The following is a 22,473-nucleotide window of genomic DNA, read 5'->3' as shown; positions in this document are numbered from 1 at the left end:
TGTACACAAAAATTGATTTACTGGGAGAGGGTGAACTTAAAGACTGCTGGTAGATAGTCCACTTTGGTTTTTTACTTACCATGTTTGCATGCAAGGGATGAAATGCACCTGCTGTAGCTGGAACTCTTAATCGCCTTCCTGCTAGAAATGGGTGCGATTCCTCTGGACAGTCATGCATTCACTCATTTAATAACTGTTTTTGATGTGTAAAAGTAGCTATGAGGAAAGCATAAGCATTTTACGCATGGATATGAATGGGTTTGAGCTGGTCTTGAAGGGTGGCTTTGGACTTAGGAGAAGACTATGGTGGAGTAGATAGGAAGAGCAACTGGTCTAGAATCCAAAACAGGTAGGCCCTCCTGGAACTCTAGAAAGTAATGAGCCTGTTGATACGAATCTTTTTGGAGATAATGCATTAACTAAGTGCATTGCTTTCTTGGGCAGATATATTTTCCTTATCTAAAAAGGCAACCTTACTTTCATCTAGCACCATCTTTTGTTTTGATTGGAATGTTCTCTTTCTGGAAAAGGAGGATACCCTAAAAGAAGGCAAGACGTTATTTGCAAAGAAGTTGGAATCTTGGTGCTTCATTGCCACACCCTTGATTGTCAGCCACCTTGCTGGGATAGGGTTCCCTTTCCTGGTTGTAAACTAGGGGAGGATTTCTTGATTGTACACAGTGGTGGAGATTTTGAGTCAAGCTGTGTACATTCATCTGCACATAACTGTTCTGCCTGGACATCTTGTACCTTTTGTCTAACATGCCCAGATTTTAAGCTGTTGTAGTAAATTGATATTTTCTCAAGCCCTCGTATATCTTCATTCTCAGTTCTTTTCTTGGGATGTCATGTGTTACTATGTTCTATCCATATATATCTTCCATCCCAGATTATCTCCTCCTTTTCCATCTGTCAGCTTCCTGCAACTCCAGCTCAAATGTCTTATTCTTATAGGAATTTTTTTTTTTAATCTCCAAATGGGAAGTTGATCTTCTGTGTTCTCCCAACAGTGTTATTAAAATTGTTTATATATTCTAATGATTTCCCCCATTAATCTTCTCCAAAACAAGGACAGTGTATCATTCTACAAAGTATCCCAGTTACTTTGTATATAGTAGATAATCAGTCAATTTTATTTAGTGGGTTGATGGAATGAATCAAGAGCATTAGGGAGTGCCCATTGTGTTGCAGTGAAAATGAATCTGACTAGTATCCATGAGGATGCAGGTTTGATCCCTGGCCTTGCTCAGGGATCTGGTTTTGCCATGAGCTGTGGTGTAGGTCGCAGACATGGCTCGAATCTGGCGTTGCTCTGGCTGTGGCGTAGGCCCGCAGCTATAGCTCCGATTCCACCCCTAGCCTGGGAACTTCCATATGCTGCGGGTGCGGCCCTAAATAAAAGCATTAGATTAAGGATTCCAAGTCCTAAATGCCAAGAGAGCTGGGCCTCATGAAACATGAACGAGAATAAAGAAATAGTAAAAAAAAAAATCTAGACTCACAACATTATGCCCTACCATAGTACTAGTCATTTGTTGCTTCTAATTTGCAAAGGACTCTAATAGTTGCTGTTCATGGTATCAGTGTTCTCTGTAGTCTCCCTGGTCTGGGTGTTGATCAGTACCTCAATGACATGACATGTTCAAGAGTCTCACAGATAGCAATATGTGTACTTTTCCACTTTTGCCACTTTTACAAGCTTGGGTCATCATGTGGATTATTAGAGCTTCAAGGGAATGAAAAAGACTGTCTGGACGCAACCTCCATTTTGAAAGCCACAATCTATTAACTGGTTCTTTTATCTCCTTATCTCAGATAGTTGTGGGAGTTGCGCTATACTTTCTGCCAATATGGGAAGCGGCTTAGAAAATTTTACATTGCGTGCCACCCCTCTCCCCAAAAGTCATGTTTGTATCCCTGCCCCACCTAATCCAAAATTCTTCAATTGCATTTCCAAACAAATTCTTGTCTCCCATACCCACATCTGTTTTCCAATGCCTTAAATACACACATAAGTAAATTTTTTCCATTCTCTTTAATTGAGGTATGATTTCTCTATAATCCACTAACTGTACAAAGTTTCCTATTTCCCTACCCTAAATTGAGGCAGCTACTTATTTTATTTCTATTATTAATGGGAAAGTTTGCCTATCTGGAATATCATATAAATAGAGTAAATGGAGTCTTATATGTATGTGTATCATATCTGATGAATGTACTCTTTTATATCTGGCTTCTTTTAAATAGCATGTTTTGAAATTAATCCATGGTATGTCTTATCAGTATGTTGTTTTTGTTGCTGAATAGTATTCTGTTGTTTAAATATACTACAGCATTTATCTATTCTTCTATTGATTAACTTTTGTTACAAGTTTTTTTTTCCCCCCAGGCTAAAACAGTGTGCTTTTACCTCCCCCCTGCCCCCGAAACCAGCAGTCGGCATTTGAAAAAATGGTTGTTCCTATTTGATCTTGAGACACATGTTTTGTGCTAGGGATCTGGAATTAGTCAACCCCAAATACATGGAGTTCTGTTCTACATTCAGAGGCATTCACCACAAGTAGTTTTAAATAGTTGTCTTTTGGCTTCTTTTCTTCTGCCTTCTAAATTGTTTAATTTCAGCAAAACTAATATTGCTGGGGTGAATATATTTGCGGATAAGTAACCATGGTTTTTAGTTGAGGCACCATGGTTTATTTTTGTGATCTATTCCATTTATTTTACCTGATCTAACAACCTATCCTGAACAAGAAATGGGTTATATAAAACCATGTGTTTAGAACTTGAATAGCAACTGTCTGGGCTTTAAAGGCAGCACATGCAGAGAAGCAGTTGTTCGACTGGGAGGAATCCTTTGCTAAAGGCAGCTGTCTCTCAGGAGTAAGAAGAAAGACCTGATTTTCCTACCCACCCCCCCCCAAACCTAAAACATGAGATCAGTTGTCCTATATCCATGTACTATGACACTCAGTTTGAATCCTTGTCTATGTCTGATTAAGGGCTCCAGAACCATAAATACACATGTAAAAGTGACCAGGGTAAAATTAAGTTTGGGAATGTTTGCATGTTTTGGAGGAGGAGAGGCAGAAGTTTTAAATATGACAGTTAAGGTAAATTGTTTCATTTACTGTGGGAATGTTGTCTTTAATTGTTTCAAAGATGCTGTGGGTCAGAGTTTCATATGAAGTTAGGATTAGAATTTTTCTTAAAACCATTTGGTAGGGGGATTTCTGCTGAACAGAGTTAATCATTTTACTATTCCTATATGATGTCCTGAGCCTGGAAGCTGAGAAGATGAGGGTTGGGAGAAAAATGGTTAGTGAACAAGTTTGTTCCTGGAGAACCACTGTTGGTTTGTTTTCTCTCTTGTTCTCCCCAACTTACATCTAGCAAATGAAGGGAGTACCTAGGTCCCATTTCATGATAGTACTTCGGCTCTTTACCTTTGTATTTGGCTTCTGCAAAGGGGCAGATGTCTCCTTAGGCTAGAGCCACACACTCCTTAGCTGTAGCAGTGGATCTCTGGGGTCTTCCTAAGGAGGTGAAGAAAAGCTGGGGTGGACAATTGGTGTATGTACCAGGGAGCGCTGCAGTGGTTCTGAGAAAGTTTATAGTCAAGGAAAAGTTTGTAATCTTCCTGTGAATCATTTCATTCCTAGCTTATAGGTCCTCCCTTTGTACAAAGTTCTTGCCCAAATTCACATGTTCACAACACCTACACAAGCCCAAGGTCTGGATATTTTGGTTCTAAAGCCATTCGTCATGTCTCTCTCTCCACTCTCTTTGCCTAGTTTTCATTTTGCTGCCAAATGTCCTCATGCCTAGCAAATCTTTGATCACATTTTATCTTGCTCAGAGATGAAAATTACTAGGCTCTTGCCAATTTTCCTGCCTTCTCCCTCCCCTACCTCTCCTTTCTGCCCTTTTCTTCCAAGGACCTATATCCAAAATGCTCCATTTTGACTCAAGTTTTGTTTTTTGCTAGGGTTTGTCTTTTTTTTTTTTTTTTTTTTTTTTTGTCTTTTTGCTATTTCTTTGGGCCGCTTCCGTGGCATATGTAGGTTCCCAGGCTAGGGGTCGAATTGGAGCTGTAGCCGGTGGCCTATGCCAGAGCCACAGCAACGTGGGATCCGAGCCACGTCTGCAACCTACACCACAGCTCACAGCAATGCCGGATCATTAACCCACTGAGCAAGGGCAGGGACCGAACCCGCAACCTCATGGTTCCTAGTCGGATTCGTTAACCACTGTGCCACGACGAGAACTCCGGGTTTGTCTTAATATGTAGATTTTGTTTCATTTCAGTATAATTTTGGAGTTTTTTACATCTCTTTCCTTTGAGCTAATGACTGCATTTTCTGCAGCATGGCATTGCAGTCTTTTTATCTTCAGTGCAGCATTGAAGCATCTGAACTAAAAGGACCTGGTCACAGTAGAAAATTGACAGAACACGGTAAACCAACTATAATGGAGAAAAAAATCACTTAAAAAAAAAAGACCTAATTACAATTTTTGGATAGTTCAGGAAAAGGTTGTTAGAGAAGGAAGCCTTGGAAATTTCTTTGATGAACTTCAACTATTCTGAATGGTTTGTCAATCTAAGCATGGAATTTTGAGCAAAATTAAATTCCATTTTTCGCTCTCTATAACTTTAAACCTGTTGTAAGAACATGGTAAAGATGTTTTTGTATTTGTTTCATTGCCTAGCCCCTTCAAGCAAATATTTAAATAGTCTCTTAATTGAACTTGTTTATTTTTAATATCTTTCCTATTGATGAATTTTTTTTAGTTTTCCCAAGATAGAATAATTTCTTTTGTGATATGTACAAATGCTGTTTGTGAAAGCTTGGTTTTTCCTTTTGTGCTCTCAATGTGCTCAGGCTAAGAAAGCTAGCTTCAGAATTAATTTCAGGAGTTCCCATTGTGGCTCAGCGGTTAACGAACCTGACTGGCATCCATGAGGACGCAGGTTCGATCCCTGGCCTTGCTCAGTGGGTTGGAAATCCGGCATTGCCATGAGCCAAGGTGTAGGTCACAGATTAGGCATGGATCCAGCGTTGCTATAGCTCTGGCATAGGCTGGTGGCTACAGCTCCAATTGGACCCCTAGCCTTGGAATTATGTCATGGGTGTGACCCTAAAAAGAGAGAAAAAAATTTTTTTTTAATTAAAAAGAAAATTAATTTCAGCTCTTTTTTTCCATATACTATATACTAAAGGCTGTAAGTCTGAGAAGAAGTCCTAGAATTTCATGCTGTTTCCTTTTCTTTGCTTTGTTTTCTTGCACTGATATTGTGGATTTCCGTGTAACTTAACTCTTTTCTCCTTAACAGGGTTGTTGGTACAGAGGAACGTATTCCTATTCCCCTCATGGATTACATCCTTAATGTGGTAAGATTAATGGTAGGGCATACTGAATAAAAGGTGTGTGCTTTTCTGGAAAATGTGTGGGGTTACCAAGTAATCTAATAATTTCAGTGTTTATTTTCACTGGGGCCCTTCGAGTGCAGAGTAGTGGGGAAAGATGTGCAAACCTTGTTCTGTGGGACTAATTTGCCAAAAATTAGCTAACAACCCCTTTTTATTGGTATTCCCAATTTTATGTTCATTCCCCTTTGGAATCCAAGCAAGAGGATTAGGCCAATCCAGAATTATGTTCTTTGAATTTGTACCAACATATTTTTTTCCTGTTACTTGCCATTTTTTCCCATTAACTTCTCTTTTACCCCCCAAAAATACATATATATAGTGATGTTTTCTTTTAATTTCCTATGTGTCTCACAGGAAAAAGTGAAGAGTTTGAATTTTCTCAGAATTATTTACATATAAGGGGAAGCCCACTCAGCATTTGTTCTAGCCCAGTAATGCACTTCCAGACTTTCAGAGATGGTTTCTCTTTTTCCTAAAGTGTTTGTGACCCACACTTTACTTTCTTACCCATATAAAATGCTCTTCCAGAGTTCTAGGTTTCATTTGCATTATAAGCATTATGAGTACATTTGAAGGAAAGTATCCTCTTCCAGGGGAGAGGCAACACATTATCATGTAAGAAGCGCTAAATGAGCACATTAAGAGATAAGATCTGATTCTGCCACTAATTCATGATGTGGCCTTGTGCCTTCAAATTATATGATTTTAGATGTGGCTGAAAAGGTAAATTTGGAAGAAGTTGTAATTAGGCCTTATTTTCTGGGTGTTCAGGGTTCATATATATCTATCTCCACTTACCTGAGATTTTAATATTCTAGAAAATACTGATTTCATGACTATAAGGTTACCCATGTCCTTATTCCAAGTTGACATTTTAGTTCCAAATGTCAAACTCTAATAACCTTTTTTTAAAATCTTCATTACCTAGATGAAATTTGTGGAATCTATTCTGAGCAACAATACAACCGATGACCACTGCCAGGAATTTGTGAATCAGAAAGGACTCTTGCCTTTGGTTACCATTTTGGGTCTTCCTAATCTGCCCATTGACTTTCCCACATCTGCAGCTTGTCAGGCTGTTGCAGGTGTCTGCAAATCCATATTGGTAAGAAGCATCTGGCCAAATGTTTTCATTTCTTTTAGAAATCAATTTTGCAATACTTCTATATGTGTTTTTATTCCCCTCGAACTAAAACATAATGAAGAAATTTGTGATTATGTACTACAAGTGAATTTTGTGGCTAATAAATAGTGTGTACCATATTATCTCTTACAGAAAAGTCAAAGTGTTCTTTGTTCCTATGTTTGTTTATAGTTCTAACATTATGAGGTTATTGGAAGGGAAAGTACATCTCCAAGAAATCTTTGGAGCTAGGTTTTAACACAATCTGGTATTGTTTAGCCATGTATTTTTTTTTTCCTTTCTCAGGCTTGATAGTTGTGTATTTTAAGTATGATTGACCTATAGTTCATTGCTCAAATTTTGCCCAAAAATGAAGTTTCTTTATCTTAAATAGTGGAAAAATAGACATAACATGATATTTACCACCTTAACCATTTTGAAGTATGTTAGTTTAGTACATTCACATTGTTGTGAAACTCATCTCCAGAACTCTCTTCTCCTGCAAAACTGAAAATCTGTACCCATTAAACAACAACTTTCAATTCCCCTTTCCCTACCAGCCCTTGGTAAATACCATTCTACTTTCTATCTCTGAATACCTACTGTTCTAGGTATGTCATGTAAATAGAATTCATATCTTTCTGTGACTGGCTTATTTTGCTTAGCATAATGTCCCCAAGTTTCATCTGTGTGTAGCATATGTCAGCATTTTCCTTTTTTAAGGCTGAATAATAGTCCAATGTGTATATAAATTGCATTTCATTTATCCATTCATTAATCAATAGACATTTTGGTTGCTTCCACTTTTATGGAACATGGGTATACAAATATTTCTCCAAGACTCTGCTTTTATGTATGTGGTGAAAACACTTGAGATCTACTGCTCTCTTAGCAAATTCCTAATAAATAATTCAGTATTTATCAACTATACTCACCATGCTTTACATTAGATCCCCAGAACTTATTAATCTTCTAAATAAAACTTTATATGTACCCTTGACTATGTAACTCTCCACCCCACCCCACCCCCGGCAACCATTCTAGTCTCTGGTCCCAAGTTTGAGTTTGATTTTATTTATTCATTTTTGCTTTTTAGGGCTGGACCTATAGCATATACTCACACCACAGCTCACGGCAATGCCGGATCCTTAACCCAGTGAGAAAGGCCAAGGATCAGAACTTGCGTCCTCATGGATCCTAGTCAGATTCATTAACCACTGAGCCATGACGGGAATTCCTGAGTTTGACTTTAAAATGAGACCCTGCTTTCAGTTATTTTGGGTATCTACCCAGAATTAGGATTTGCTGGATCCTATGGTGGTTCTGTTTTTATTTTTATTTTTATTTTTTTTTTTGTCTTTTTAGCTATTTCTTGGGCCACTCCCGCGGCATATGGAGGTTCCCAGGCTAGGGGTCGAATTGGAGCTGTAGCCACCGGCCTACACCAGAGCCACAGCAACGCAGGATCCGAGCCGCGTCTGCAACCTACACCACAGCTCACGGCAATGCCGGATCATTTAACCCACTGAGCAAGGGCAGGGACCGAACCCGCAACCTCATGGTTCCTAGTCGGATTCGTTAACCACTGCGCCACAAAGGGAACTCCTGTTTTTAATTTTTTGAGGAACTGCCATACTGTATAATTTTTTGAGGAACTGCCATATAGCATCTCTACCATTTCACATTCCAACCAGCAAAGCACAAGGGTTCTGTGATTTCTCTGCATCCTCACTAATACTTGTTATTTTTTAAGTTTTTCGATACTAGCCAATCTAAGGGGTATGAAATAAGATTTCATGATTTTGATTCGCATTTCTCTATTGATAGCAATGTCGGCATCTTTTCATATGCCTATTGGCCATCTGTATGTCTTTGAGAAAAAATGTCTCTTCAGGTCCTTTGCCCATTTTTTAATAGGTGGATTTACTTTTTGTTGTTGAGTTGTAGAAGTTCTTATATTCTGGATATTAATCTTATCAGGTAAATGATTTACAGGTTGTTTTCTCCCATTCCATGGGTGCTTTTCTCTCTGTTGATAGTAACCTTTGAAACAAAAAAAAGGGGGTTTTAATTTTGATAAAGTCCAATTTGGTTTTGTGTGGGGGAGTTTTATTTTGTTTTTGTTTTTACTTTCGTTGCCTGTGCTTTTCTGTCATATCTAAGAATTCATTGCCAGATTCAGTGTCATACAGCTTTTATCCTGTGGCTTTTTCCAGGTGTTTTGTAGTTTTAGGTCTTTGATCTGTTTTGAATAAATTGTTTATATGGTGTAAGGTAAGGTTCAACTTCATTCCTTTGCACGTGGTTATCCAGGTTTCCTAACAGCATTTGTTGAAGATTGCCCTTCCCCTGTTGCACCCTTGTCTTGGCAACCCAGTCAAAAAATCATTTGACCATACGTGTATGCAGGTCTTTATTTTGGAGCTTTCTGTTCTATTCCATTGGTACTGATGTCTGTCTTTATGCCAGTACTACACTTGATTACTGTAGCTTTGTGGTAAGTTTACAAATCTGGGGGTGTGAGACCTTTAACTTTTTCTTTTTTAAGATACTTATATATTTATTTGGAATCACTTGAGATTCTGTATGAATTTTAAGAGGGATTTTTCTGTTTCTAACAAAAAAGGTGTTGGGATTCTAGGAAGAATTGATGCATTAAATCTATGAAGCATCTTTATTAGTTGGGTTGTGCAATGATAAGTAATTTCTGCTAAAAATCAGAAATCCAATTTCTTACATGGAAAGATCCATAATTGTGACATCTGCATTTAATATTTCATTTTGCTCTTTTTGCAAATATTTAAGTGTTATTCATAAGGGAGGGAGGGGAAAAAGCTGCTCCATCATTATACTACCTGCTTTAAGATAGACTGCATGAGGATGGATAGATTTATTTAAAGCCATAGGAGGAGTTCCTGTCGTGGCGCAGTGGTTAACGAATCCGACTAGGAACCATGAGGTTGCGGGTTCGGTCCCTGCCCTTGCTCAGTGGGTTAACGATCCGGCATTGCCGTGAGCTGTGGTGTAGGTTGCAGACGCGGCTCGGATCCCGCGTTGCTGTGGCTCTGGCGTAGGCTGGTGGCTGCAGCTCCGATTCAACCCCTAGCCTGGGAACCTCCATATGCCGCGGGAGCGGCCCAAGAAATAGCAACAACAACAACAACAACCAAAAGACAAAAAAAAAAAAAATAAAGCCATAGGAAAGACACATAAATTCTCCTGTCTTTGAATGGCAAGTAATAGTGTTTACTGTCAAGATTTTTCTGTAGATTCAAAAAGAAATTACAAATGCCGTATAATCCTTGACTTGTCTCCAGAAAAAGAAAATACCTACCTAGCTGATGCCTATCCTATAATTGTCTCTTATTGTGGTTTTAAAAAAAAAGTACATTTGTAATAGTGGGTCATTTCCATGCTTTGGGACCTTGCCTAATATTGCTCTCTATTGAGCAAAATTTGAGATTAATCTTAGTGCACAGAGTCTTTGTTGTAACAATATTCCAATTTGGTCATCACCATCTTTTAAATATGACCATGTTTGAAAGTCTCATTTAAAGACGTAATATGTTATTTTTAAAGGAAGCATAAAGGTATGTGATAACTGCATTCATATTTTGGCTCCATTTAACAGGTGAGAGACCATGGCCACATCTGAAATTAGTGAAACCAGTCTTCGACTTCTTTCATTGTGACTGTTCAAGATATATGCACATGAAGTTAATTGTACATTAATGCTTTAATTATTATTGTTATTTCAGACACTGTCACATGAACCCAAAGTCCTTCAGGAGGGTCTTCTGCAGTTGGACTCCATTCTTTCCTCCTTGGAGCCCTTACACCGCCCAATTGAATCCCCTGGGGGCTCAGTGTTGCTGCGAGAACTGGCTTGTGCAGGCAATGTTGCTGATGCTACCCTATCAGCTCAGGCCACACCTCTACTGCATGCACTCACTGCTGCTCACGCCTACATCATGATGTTTGTTCATACATGCAGAGTTGGACAGGTAAGAATTATCTTAAAGTCAGTGAGATACCTAGGGCATATACCTGGCATTTTAGTGTGCTTAGAAGCAGTTCTACTTAGGCTAGTTGCTATAAAAGAACAGTTTAAGGGTGAGGAGTTTTTTTGGGTGGGTCACTTGAGTTTACGCTTCAGGTTGCTGTCTAGATTCACTTTCCCTTAGTATCTTTTTCATTAGAAGTTGAGTGCTCATATGATTTGTTTTGTGAGGTTGAGATAAGTAACAGGCATTAATAGATCTATAACATCCATAGAGATCATAGGGGTATATATAGTCACCCCTTTTAGCAGGCAAGCTCAATTGGGTGCTCATCTGGCCTTATTTCCTACTCTTTCTACAAATGCATTAACAGATTACTAAGGACTTTCCAAATATCAAACCTTGTAACTGCAGCCCATGTTACGTGTTCCAGAAAGTTAAGTTTTTGGGGTTTTGTTTGCTTTTGAGTGTTCACAGTTTTATTTACTACCTTTAGTAGTCAAGCATCAAGTCTAAAGATTAATGGTTTAATATTTTTAGCAGCCCTGTTTTATGCCCTTGAACAGGAGTGTGTTCTTTGGATCAAATTAAATGAAAAGCATAGTTATGAACTATTTAAAAAATAATTACATGACAAAGCTTGAGGGCTTTATTTATTTATTGAAGTAAAGAAATAAAAGGGAAATAACAAGACCTCTCAGCACCTAAAAAAATTAGAAAGTGTCAATGAGTCTATAAAACTCCTTAATTGATTTAGAAAAGAGGAGATGCCTGTGACTCCTGTTTTTCACTTTACAAAAAAGCAATGAGAAGGGATGTTAGAGACAGATAAATATTGTAAGAGAATACCTTGTGGAACTGTGATCTTAAATGTGGAAATTTGGATGAAGTAGACAACTCCGAAAATAATAAGGAAAAATAGAATCCCTTATCCTTCTTAAATAGCTGATTTTGAATGTAATTATTCAGAGGTCATCCCAAAGATCACCTTCCTTTTTACTTTGGTTGCAGAGTGAAATTCGTTCCATCTCCGTAAACCAGTGGGGCTCTCAGTTGGGTCTGAGTGTTCTAAGCAAGCTGAGCCAGTTATACTGTTCCCTGGTGTGGGAAAGCACTGTCCTTCTATCCCTGTGTACTCCAAACAGGTAAGGGAATTGTTAATCTCTTTTGTTGTCTCTGTTGTCTTTCCTAACAGAGAAACTAAGCTTAGTAAGCCTGGAGGATTGCTTTGGTCAAGGACAGAAAAGTGAGTTCAGAGGCTTCCTTGTCTGTCTTAGTCCATTCAGACTGCTATAACAGAATCCACAGACTGGGTCTTTATAAACAATAGCAATTTATTGCTCAGAGTTCTGGAGACTAGAAGTCTGCATGGTTAGGTGAGGGCTCTCTTCCACATAGCAGAATTCTCGTTGTATCCTCACAAGGTGGCAAGGGACTCTGGAGCCTATTGTATAAGGCAGTAGTCTCACTCATGATGATTTCACCCTTAAGAATTAAGTACCTACCAAAGGCCTTACTATTAATACCATCTTATCAGGTATTAGGATTTCAGTGTTTGAATTTTGAGGGGACACAAACATTGCATCCATACATTGTCTTTCCCACTTAGCAGCCGAAGGACTTGCTTGCAGATGTGTCGTCTTGTACATCTTTGACCTCATATCCCAGTTATGTTGTGTCAGCACGGTAGGTATTTATAATTTGGTCCTTTTGTTAGCCAGATCTAGAGAGTTGAGTTGGAAACCTTGTTGAGTGCTACCTCAAGAATTCCATCATTGCAGATGTTTTGTTAGGTTAACTTAAAAACAGGTATATGTTGGTGTCAGTGAAGCGGGTCAGAGACATTAAATAAGCACAACATTAAAAAGACAGCTGTCAGGGCTCCAGTCAGGACCCCCTGCAGCCCAGAAAAGCTGAAACAAGCCTGGCCGAGTCGGGAAAAGATCTCAGACGGTTTTTCTGAGTCGGGCTGCCCTGGGGAGGAGCCTCCTGGGTCTCCAACGGCCCTGCTACCCGCCCAAGCCCCCAGGGGGTGCTGAGACCTAGTGGACCAGCTGCATAGGACTGCCAGCTCCAGACAGGACCCCCTGCAGCCCAGACAAGCTGCAACAAGCCTGGCCGAGTCGGGAAAAGATCTCAGACGGTCTTTCTGAGTCGGGCTGCCCTGGGGAGGAGCCTCTTGGGCTTCCAGTGGCCCTGCTACCCGCCCAAGCCCCCAGGGGGTGCCCCACTCCCGCAGAATAGCTGCTCAGCACCACCAGCCCCCTGGAAGAGCCCCTGCAGCCCAGAAAAGCTGCAACAAGCTCGGCCGGACTGTGAAAAGATCCGCCTACATTCTCAGGCTGTCCTTCTGAGGTGGGCTGCCCTAGGGAAGAGCCTCTTAGGTTCTCAGCGACCCAGATAGCTGCTCCAGCCCCCAGGGGGTGCTGCACTCCTGAGGAACAGCTGCCCAACACCGCCAACCCCCTGCAAGAACCCCACAGCCTAAAAACACCAGAGCAAGCTCTGCATGACCAAGTGAAATCTGCTACCATCGTGATGTGGACCTCCCAGTTCTGTCTTCCCTCAGGAAGCCCTCCTTTGCTTCAAAGAAACACTGTTAGCCCCATTAACACTCCAGAAAAGCCACACTGCCTCAAAAAAGATTGAGCACCAACGCCAGCCCTCAGGAAATATTCCACGGCAGTGACAAGGCAAACACTGCCCGATAACGGAGAGTACAACTCCCTCAGGAGAAAGAAAACAACAAGCAAGATGAAGAAGCTGAGAAACCACCCCCAGTCAAACCAACAGGAGAACTCACCTAAAACAGTCAACAATGAAACAGATCTCTGCAGTCTGACAGACCTGGAGTTCAAAAGAGAAATAGTGAAAATACTGAAGGAATTAAGAGACGATATGAACAGTAATGCAGATACCCTCAGAAAGGAGCTAGAAAATGTAAGGAGGAGCCAAGAAAAACTAGAACATTCATTTGCAGAGATGCAAACTGAACTAAGGGCAGTAAAAACCAGAATGAATAATGCAGAAGAACGAATCAGTGATATGGAAGATAGAATAATGGAAATCACTCAATCTGGTCAACAGACAGAAAACCGAATCAAAAAACTGGAAAGCAATATAAGAGACCTATGGGATAATATAAAGCGGGCCAATCTACGCATAATAGGAATTCCAGAAGGAGTAGAAAAAGATAAGGGGATGGAAAATATATTTGAAGAAATTATCGCTGGAAACTTCCCAAATCTAAAGGATACTGGGTTCAAGATACAAGAAGCACAGAGGGCCCCAAACAAACTGAACCCAAACAGACCCACACCAAGACACATCATAATAAAAATGGCAAAAGTTAGTGATAAAGAGAGGATCCTAAAGGCAGCAAGAGAAAAACAGAATGTTACCTACAAGGGAACCCCCATAAGAATATCAGCTGATTTCTCTACAGAAACACTACAGGCCAGGAGGGAATGGCAAGAGATATTTAAAGTGCTCAAAGGAAAAAATATGCAACCTAGAATACTCTATCCAGCAGAATATCATTTAAAATAGAAGGGGAAATAAAAAATTTTTCCCAACAAACAAAAACTTAAAGAATACAGCAACACAAAACCCAGGTTAAAGGAAATATTGAAAGGGCTTCTCTAAACCAAAAAGAAAGGCAGGAAAGGGAAGAAAAAAGAAAAAAGAAGAAAGAAGAAGAGGAAGAACTAGGACTGAGGAAACCGCAATCAGAGAGCAGTCACTCAAATAAGCCAGCATACAGATTTAATCATGAACATGCTTCAAACAAAATAAAATTAAAAGGAAAAAAATAAGAAAGAGTCATCAAAACCATAAAATGTGGGCAAGGGATGTTAGGAGGTAAATAACCCTTTTTGTTTGTTTGTATGTCTCTCTTAACTTTAATATAGTAATGAAGGGTTTGAACTTACAGGACCATCAGGCTAAAACACACAATTATGGGAAGGGGTTAGCATACTTAAAAAACAGGGCAACCACAAGCCAAAGCCAAATATTGCATTTGAAAAAAAGAAAAAAATACGCTCAAGCAGATAATAACAGGAGACCATCCAACCAAAAAAAAAAAAAAAAGAAAGGAAGAATGGAGAACTGTAGAATCAACTGGAACACGAGGTTCAAATGGCAATAAATAATCATCTATCAATTATCACCTTAAATGTCAATGGACTGAATGCCCCAATCAAAAGACACAGGTTGGCTGAGTAGATAAAAAGGCAAAAACCTTCAATATGCTGCCTACAAGAAACTCACCTTAGGACAAAAGATACATATAGATTGAAAGTGAAAGGGTGGGGGGAAATATTTCATGCCAATAGACATGACAGAAAAGCAGGAGTCGCAACGCTCATATCAGACAAAATAGACTTTAAAACAAAAGACATAAAGACAAAGAAGGACACTATTTAGTGACTAAGGGATCCATCCAAGGAGAGGATGTTACTATCATCAACATATATGCCCCAAATATAGGAGCACCCAGATACATACAACAAATATTAACAGACATAAAGGGAGATATTGATGAGAATACAATCATAGTAGGAGACCTTAATACCCCCCTCACATCAATGGACATATCCTCTAGACAGAAAACCAATAAAGCCACAGAGATCCTAAAGGAAACAATAGAAAAGTTAGACTTAATTGATATCTTCAGGACACTACATCCAAAAAAATCAGAATATACATTCTTCTCAAATGCTCATGGAACATTCTCAAGAATCGACCACATATTGGGACACAAAGCTAACCTCAATAAATTTAGGAGCATAGAAATTATCTCAAGTATCTTCTCTGACCACAATGCCATGAAATTAGAAATCAACCATGGGAAAAGGAAAGAGAAAAAACCTACTCCATGGAGACTAAACAACATGCTACTAAAAAACCAATGGGTCAATGAGGACATCAAGAAGGAAATTAAAAACTACCTTGAAACAAATGATAATGAAGACACAACCTCTCAAAACCTATGGGATGCTGCGAAAGCAGTGCTCAGAGGGAAATTTATAGCAATACAGGCCTTTCTCAAAAAAGAAGAAAGATCCCAAATGGACAACTTAACCCTCCACCTAAATGAATTAGAAAAAGAAGAACAAAAAAGTCCTAAAGTCAGCAGAAGGAAGGAAATTATAAAGATCAAAGAAGAAATCAATAAAATAGAGACTCAAATACTATGAACAACTATATGGCAACAAGTTTGACAATCTGGAAGAAATGGACAATTTTCTAGAATCTTACAGCCTGCCAAAACTGAATCAAGCAGAAACAGACCAACTGAACAGACCAATCACTAGAAATGAAATTGAAGAGGTCATAAAATCACTCCCTACAAGTAAAAGTACAGGACCAGATGGATTCACAGGTGAATTCTATCAAACATATAAAGAGGAATTGGTGCCCATCCTCCTTAAACTTTTTCAAAAGGTTGAAGAAGAAGGAATACTCCCAAAGACATTCTATGAGGCCACCATCACCCTCATTCCAAAACCAGGCAGAGATACCACCAAAAAAGAAAACTATCGCCCAACATCATTGATGAATATAGATGCAAAAATTCTCAACAAAATCTTAGCCAACCGAATCCAACAACATATCAAAAGAATTATACACCATGACCAGGTTGGGTTCATCCCAGGTTCACAAGGATGGTTCAACATACGCAAATCAATCAGCATCATACACCACATTAACAAAAAAAAAGTCAAAAATCATATGATCATCTCAATAGACGCAGAAAAAGCATTTGACAAAGTTCAACATCCATTCACGATCAAGACCCTTGCCAAAGTGGGTATAGAGGGAACATTCCTGAATATAATCAAAGCCATTTATGATAAACCCACAGCAAATATAATCCTCAATGGGGAAAAACTGAAAGCCTTCTCACTCAAATCTGGAACAAGACAGGGATGCCCACTCTCACCACTGCTCTTCAACATAGTTTTGGAAGTCCTAGCCACAGCAATTAGACAAACAAAAGAAATAAAAGGCATCCATATAGGAAGAGAAGAGATCAAACTGTCACTGTATGCAGATGACATGATACTATACATAGAAAACCCTAAGGACTCAACCCCAAAACTCCTTGAACTGATTAATAAATTCAGCAAAGTAGCAGGATATAAGATTAACATTCAGAAGTCAGTCGCATTTCTGTATACCAGCAATGAAACATTAGAAAAGGAATACAAAAATACGATACCTTTTAAAATTGTACCTCACAAAATCAAATACCTCGGAATACACCTGACCAAGGAGGTAAAGGACCTATATGCCGAGAACTATAAAACTTTCATCAAAGAAATCAAAGAAGATATAAAGAAATGGAAAGATATTCCATGTTCCTGGATTGGGAAAATCAATATTGTAAAAATGGCCATCCTACCCAAAGCAATCTACAAATTCAATGCAATCCCTATCAAATTACCCATGACATTTTTCACAGAACTAGAACAAACAATCCAAACATTTATATGGAACAACAAAAGACCCAGAATCGCCAGAGGAATCCTGAGAAACAAAAACCAAGCAGGAGGCATAACTCTCCCAGACTTCAAGAAATACTACAAAGCCACAGTCATCAAAACAGGGTGGTACTGGTATCAAAACAGACAGACAGACCAATGGAACAGAAGAGAGAACCCAGAAATAAACCCTGACACCTATGGTCAATTAATCTTTGACAAGGGAGGCAAGAACATAAAATGGGAAAAGGAAAGTCTATTCAGCAAGCATTGCTGGGAAACCTGGACAGCTGTATGCAAAGCAATGAAACTAGAACACACCCTCACACCATGCACAAAAACAAACTCCAAATGGCTGAAAGACTTAAAATATACGACAGGACACCATCAAACTCCTAGAAGAGAACATAGGCAAAACACTCTCTGACATCAACATCATGAATATTTTCTCAGGTCAGTCTCCCAAAGCAACAGAAATGAGAGCAAAAATAAACCCATGGGACCTAATCAAAGTGACAAGCTTTTGCACAGCAAAGGAAACCAACAAGAAAACAAAAAGACAACTTACAGAATGGGAGAAAACAGTTTCAAATGATGCAACTGACAAGGGCTTAATCTCTAGAATATATAAGCAACTTATACAACCCAACAGCAAAAAAACCAATCAATCAATGGAAAAATGGGCAGAAGACCTGAATAGACTGTTCTCCAAAGAAGATATACAGATGGCCAACAAACACATGAAAAAATGCTCAACATCACTGATTATAAGAGAAATGCAAATCAAACCTACCATGAGATATCACCTCCCACCAGTCAGAATGGCCATCATTCATAAATCCACAAATAACAAGTGCTGGAGGGGTTGTGGAGAAAAGGGAACCCTCCTGCACTGCTGGTGGGAATGTCAACTGGTACTGCCACTATGGAGAACAGTTTGGAGATACCTTAGAAATCTATACATACGACCCCGCAATCCCACTCTTGGGCATCTATCCGAAGAAAACTCTACTTAAAAGAGACACATGCACCCGCATGTTCATTGCAGCACTATTCACAATAGCCAGGACATGGAAACAACCCAAATGTCCATTGACAGAGGATTGGATTCGGAAGATGTGGTATATATACACAATGGAATACTACTCAGCCATAACAAAGAATGACATAATGCCATTTGCAGCAACATGGATGGAACTAGAGAATCTCATCCTGAGTGAAATGAGCCAGAAAGACAAAGACAAATACCATATGATATCACTTGTAACTGGAATCTAATATCCAGCACAAATGAACATCTCCTCAGAAAAGAAAATCTTGGACTTGGAGAAGAGACTTGTGGCTTCCTGATGGGAGGGGGAGGGAGTGGGAGGGATCGGGAGCTTGGGCTTATCAGACACAACTTAGAATAGATTTACAAGGAGATCGTGCTGAATAGCATTGAGAACTTTGTCTAGATACTCATGTTGCAACAGAAGAAAGGGTGGGGGAAAAATGTAATTGTAATGTATACATGTAAGGATAACCTGACCCCCTTGCTGTACAGTGGGAAAATAAAAAAAAAATATTTAAAAAAAAAATTACCAATCACTAGACCTGGGGTGGAGGGTAGAAAAAAAAAACATACATGCAAATAGCCATCTTTATAATATGTGAAAATTTATTAAAAAGGGAAATAGTATAATCCAAAAAAAAAAGACAGCTGTCAGGGATTTTTTTTTGCTCACTGTTTCTCTCCTTGCAGCCTACCATCTGGGTGTGAATTTGGTCAGGCGGACATGCAGAAACTTGTTCCAAAGGATGAGAAGGCAGGTACGACCCAGGGCGGAAAAAGATCAGGTAACTCCAAGAAACCAAAATCCTAGCCATTTAAGTTCTGTCTCTGTGTCTTTACAGGTCTGCTGTGAAATTTTAGTTAGCTCTATCGTCTGTAGTCTTCTTTTTTCTGTTCATTAGTTGTTTTCGTTTGTTTGTTTTGTTTTGTTTTTTGTCTTTTTAGGGCCGCACCTGCGGCACATGGAGGTTCCCAGGCCAGGGGTCCAATTGGAGCTGTTGCTGCCAGCATACACCAGAGCCACAGCAACTCCAGATCTGAGCCGCGTCTGCGACCCAGAGTTCACAGCAACACCAGATCCTTAACCCACTGAGCGATGCCAGGGATCGAACCCGCAACCTCATGTTTCCTAGTCGGATATATTTCCGCTGCACCACGATGGTAACTCCTCTTTCATTAGTTTTTAATTATTTATGTTAAACTATTTTCATTTATTTTCTCTATTAAAAATACAATGATAAAAATTAGGAAATGTAGTAGTAGAAAGAAGAATCACCCATGTTTGTACTACAAAAAATATTTCAGAAGTGTCTACCTAATCTTTTCCCCTGAGGATATGTTTTATTAACATTGTTGTGATTGTCATAGATAAAATACTTCATAGATCTTTTTTCCATTAACATTAAGTGCCATGTAAATGTACCATGAATTAACCATTCACTATTAAGTTTCTAATGTACTATATTGGAAAATTAACATCTTTGTATGTAGTTTTATGCAAATATAAGATTGATTCTTAGGAATTATCTTGTGGTGCTGCAGGTTAAGGATCCAGTGTTGTCACTGCAGTGGCTCAGGTCACTGCAATGTCTCAGGTTCGGTCCCTGGCCCAAGAACTTCCACATACTGCAGGCATGGCCAAAAAAAAAAAAAAAAATTAGAAATTGCTTTATCAAAGTGTATGATGGGACTTTAATTTTTATCTTTTTTTTTATTTATTTACTTTGTCTTTTTGCTATTTCTTGGGCCGCTCCCGCGGCATATGGAGGTTCCCAGGCTAGGGGTCCAGTCGGAGCTGTAGCCACCGGCCTATGCCAGAGCCACAGCAACCTGGGATCCGAGCCACATCTGCAACCTACACCACGGCTCACGGCAATGCTGGATCATTAACCCACTGAGCAAGGGCAGGGACCGAACCCGCAACCTCATGGTTCCTAGTTGGATTCGTTAACCACTGCGTCACGACGGGAACTCCAGGACTTTAATTTTTATATGCTTATTTTTCAGAACCTTAATTTCTTAGGTTAAATATGGTAAATTACCATTCTAAGTGGCTGTGGATCACTTTAGAACCACAGGTGTTCAATTTGGTGACCACTAGCCATGTGTGACTGTTGACTACTCGTAATGTGGCTAGTGCAACTCTAAAAAACCAAAATAGGCATTTCCTTCATGGCTCAGTGGTTAACAAACCTGACTAGGATCTATGAGGATGCAGGTTCGGTCCCTGGCCTCTCTCAGTAGGTTAAGATCCAGCCTTGTCGTGAGCTGTGATGAAGGTTGCAGACAATGCTCGGATCCCCTGTCGCTGTGGGTGTGGCATAGACCAGTGGCTACAGCTCCAATTCAACCCCTAGCCTAGAAACCTCCATATGCCTCAGCTACAGCCCTAAAAAGCAAAAAAAAAAATTAAAAAAAAAATTTCTTTCATTCCTCCTTTCCATGTGCATGCTCTCACTCATGCTTTCTCTCTCTCTCCCTCCTTCTCCCCAGCCCCTTATTAAGGGGAGTGTATTATGGGTGGAATTGTGTGGTTCCCCTGACACACACACACACACACACACACAATTATATGTTGGAGTACTAATCTCCTAGCACCTGAGAATGTGATCTTATTTGGAAATAGAATTGTTGCAGATATGTAGTTAAGATGAAGTCATAGGTTGGACAGAGAAAACAGAACTTTTAATTCTTATTAATTTAAATATAACAATTATTACTTTATTCAGTTGTTGGAAGACTTAAGTATGTACAACTTAGGTATGTGAATCTTTTTTTTCCAGTAAATTACATGAAATATAGATCAATTAATGAAAATTGAATTCAGATGTGTTAAAAGAGATATCTCCTTTTTTAATAATTACATAAATATCTAAATATTTTTATATTTGATTACATGTTGAAGTAACAATTTTTATTATATTGGGTTAAGTAGTGTATTACTAAAAATTAAGCTTTTGGAGTTCCCACTGTGGTACAGCAGGTTAAGAATCCAGCGTTGTGGAGTTCCCGTCGTGGCGCAGTGGTTAACGAATCCTACCAGGAACCATGAGGTTGCGGGTTCGGTCCCTGCCCTTGCTCAGTGGGTTAACGATCTGGCGTTGCCGTGAGCTGTGGTGTAGGTTGCAGACGCGGCTCGGATCCCGCGTTGCTGTGGCTCTGGTGTAGGCCGGTGGCTATAGCTCTGATTCAACCCCTAGCCTGGGAACCTCCATATGCCGCGGGAGCGGCCCAAGAAATAGCAACAACAACAAAAAGACCAAAAAAAAAAAAAAAAAAAAGAATCCAGCATTGTCTCTGAGGTGGCACAGTTTCGTTCCCTAGCCAAGCTCAGATGTTGTTCACATTATATTTCTATTGGACAGTGCCATTTTAGAAAGTAACTTTTATATTATACTACAAAAGAAGTTCCAAATTGCAATAAGCAGAAATTATACAGTCTTCTGGCTCTACTGCAATAAACCTAAAATTAGTAAGACCAGCTTTTCTAGAAAGTTTTTTGTCCTATACTCTGCCTCAGGGAGAAAATAAATTTGACGAAATTATTAAGAAAATAGTAAAGATCATTCTGTGTATTAAAAACTATCAAATATGTTTAAACTTTGAAATTGTACTGTGAGATTACCATAGATAGAGAAAATGCTAAGGAACTTAAAGCAGAGGAGTTCCTGTTGTGGCTGGAGTTCTGTTGTTGCTCAGTGGTTACCAAATCTGACTGGCGTCCATGAGGAAGCAGGTTCGATCCCTGGCCTTGCTCAGTGGGTTAAGGATCTAAGAAAGAAAGAAAGCAGAGATAATTTATGAAACAAGTAAGGACTTACATGACATCTAGTTATTGTATTGTGGGGAAAGGGGAGATAATATATACAAACCTCTGGCAAAGTTAATTTTGAAGATAATACACTAAAAAACTTTAGAATCTCAAATTTTGTCAAAGTATTCAAGGAAAGAATAAAATCTTGGTTTTACAACGAACCCAGAAAAAAATTGGACTCATGGTCAAAGAGTTGCCTTGCATAACAACTCAGTTTTTTTTCCCTAGCGTTTCTTTCACACACTTAACAAAGATTACTCCATTTCCACAGTTTTTCCATAATATTACAAAGAAAACTTGGAAGTGTTTTGTAGTTTTCCTAATGCTGATTCTTAGGTCTCAGAGCACTATGCCAAAAATAATAATAAAAGACACATCTCAACATTCATAAACAAAAATCTTAAATTCTAGGAAGTGTTTTTCCAGTGGTAATCTGTGATGTATGATTTGAGTTTATTAATAAGCTATAAAATTCTAGAAGGGCATGCACCTTGAGAGTGTGGGATCACTGTGCACATTATAGTCTATGTGAAGTTCCTGAATCATGCAGTGTACCTATAGTCT

General features: G+C 39.2%; 1 protein-coding gene across 33 annotated transcripts in view; it reads left to right on the top strand.

Moving 5' to 3' along the window:
* Positions 1–22,473, top strand: part of HUWE1 (HECT, UBA and WWE domain containing E3 ubiquitin protein ligase 1) — a 162,342-nt gene that overhangs the window by 79,738 nt on the left and 60,131 nt on the right. For all 33 annotated transcript variants that reach the window (XM_085007951.1, XM_085007938.1, XM_085007956.1 and 30 more), the window contains 5 exons: positions 5,333–5,390; positions 6,358–6,534; positions 10,311–10,556; positions 11,565–11,698; positions 18,786–18,880. In XM_085007951.1, coding sequence (XP_084864077.1) covers positions 5,333–5,390; positions 6,358–6,534; positions 10,311–10,556; positions 11,565–11,698; positions 18,786–18,880 — 710 coding nt within the window. The remainder of the gene's footprint in view (positions 1–5,332; positions 5,391–6,357; positions 6,535–10,310; positions 10,557–11,564; positions 11,699–18,785; positions 18,881–22,473) is intronic.

This window comes from Sus scrofa, chromosome X (genome assembly GCF_054392235.1).
Source record: "Sus scrofa isolate SSC_HxYL_T2T_F1_AM1 chromosome X, Sscrofa_HxYL_maternal_Yorkshire_Landrace_v2.0, whole genome shotgun sequence".
NCBI lineage: Eukaryota > Metazoa > Chordata > Mammalia > Artiodactyla > Suidae > Sus > Sus scrofa.
Note: the sequence above shows the minus strand (reverse complement) of the source record. Positions and strands in the feature narration are given on the sequence as shown.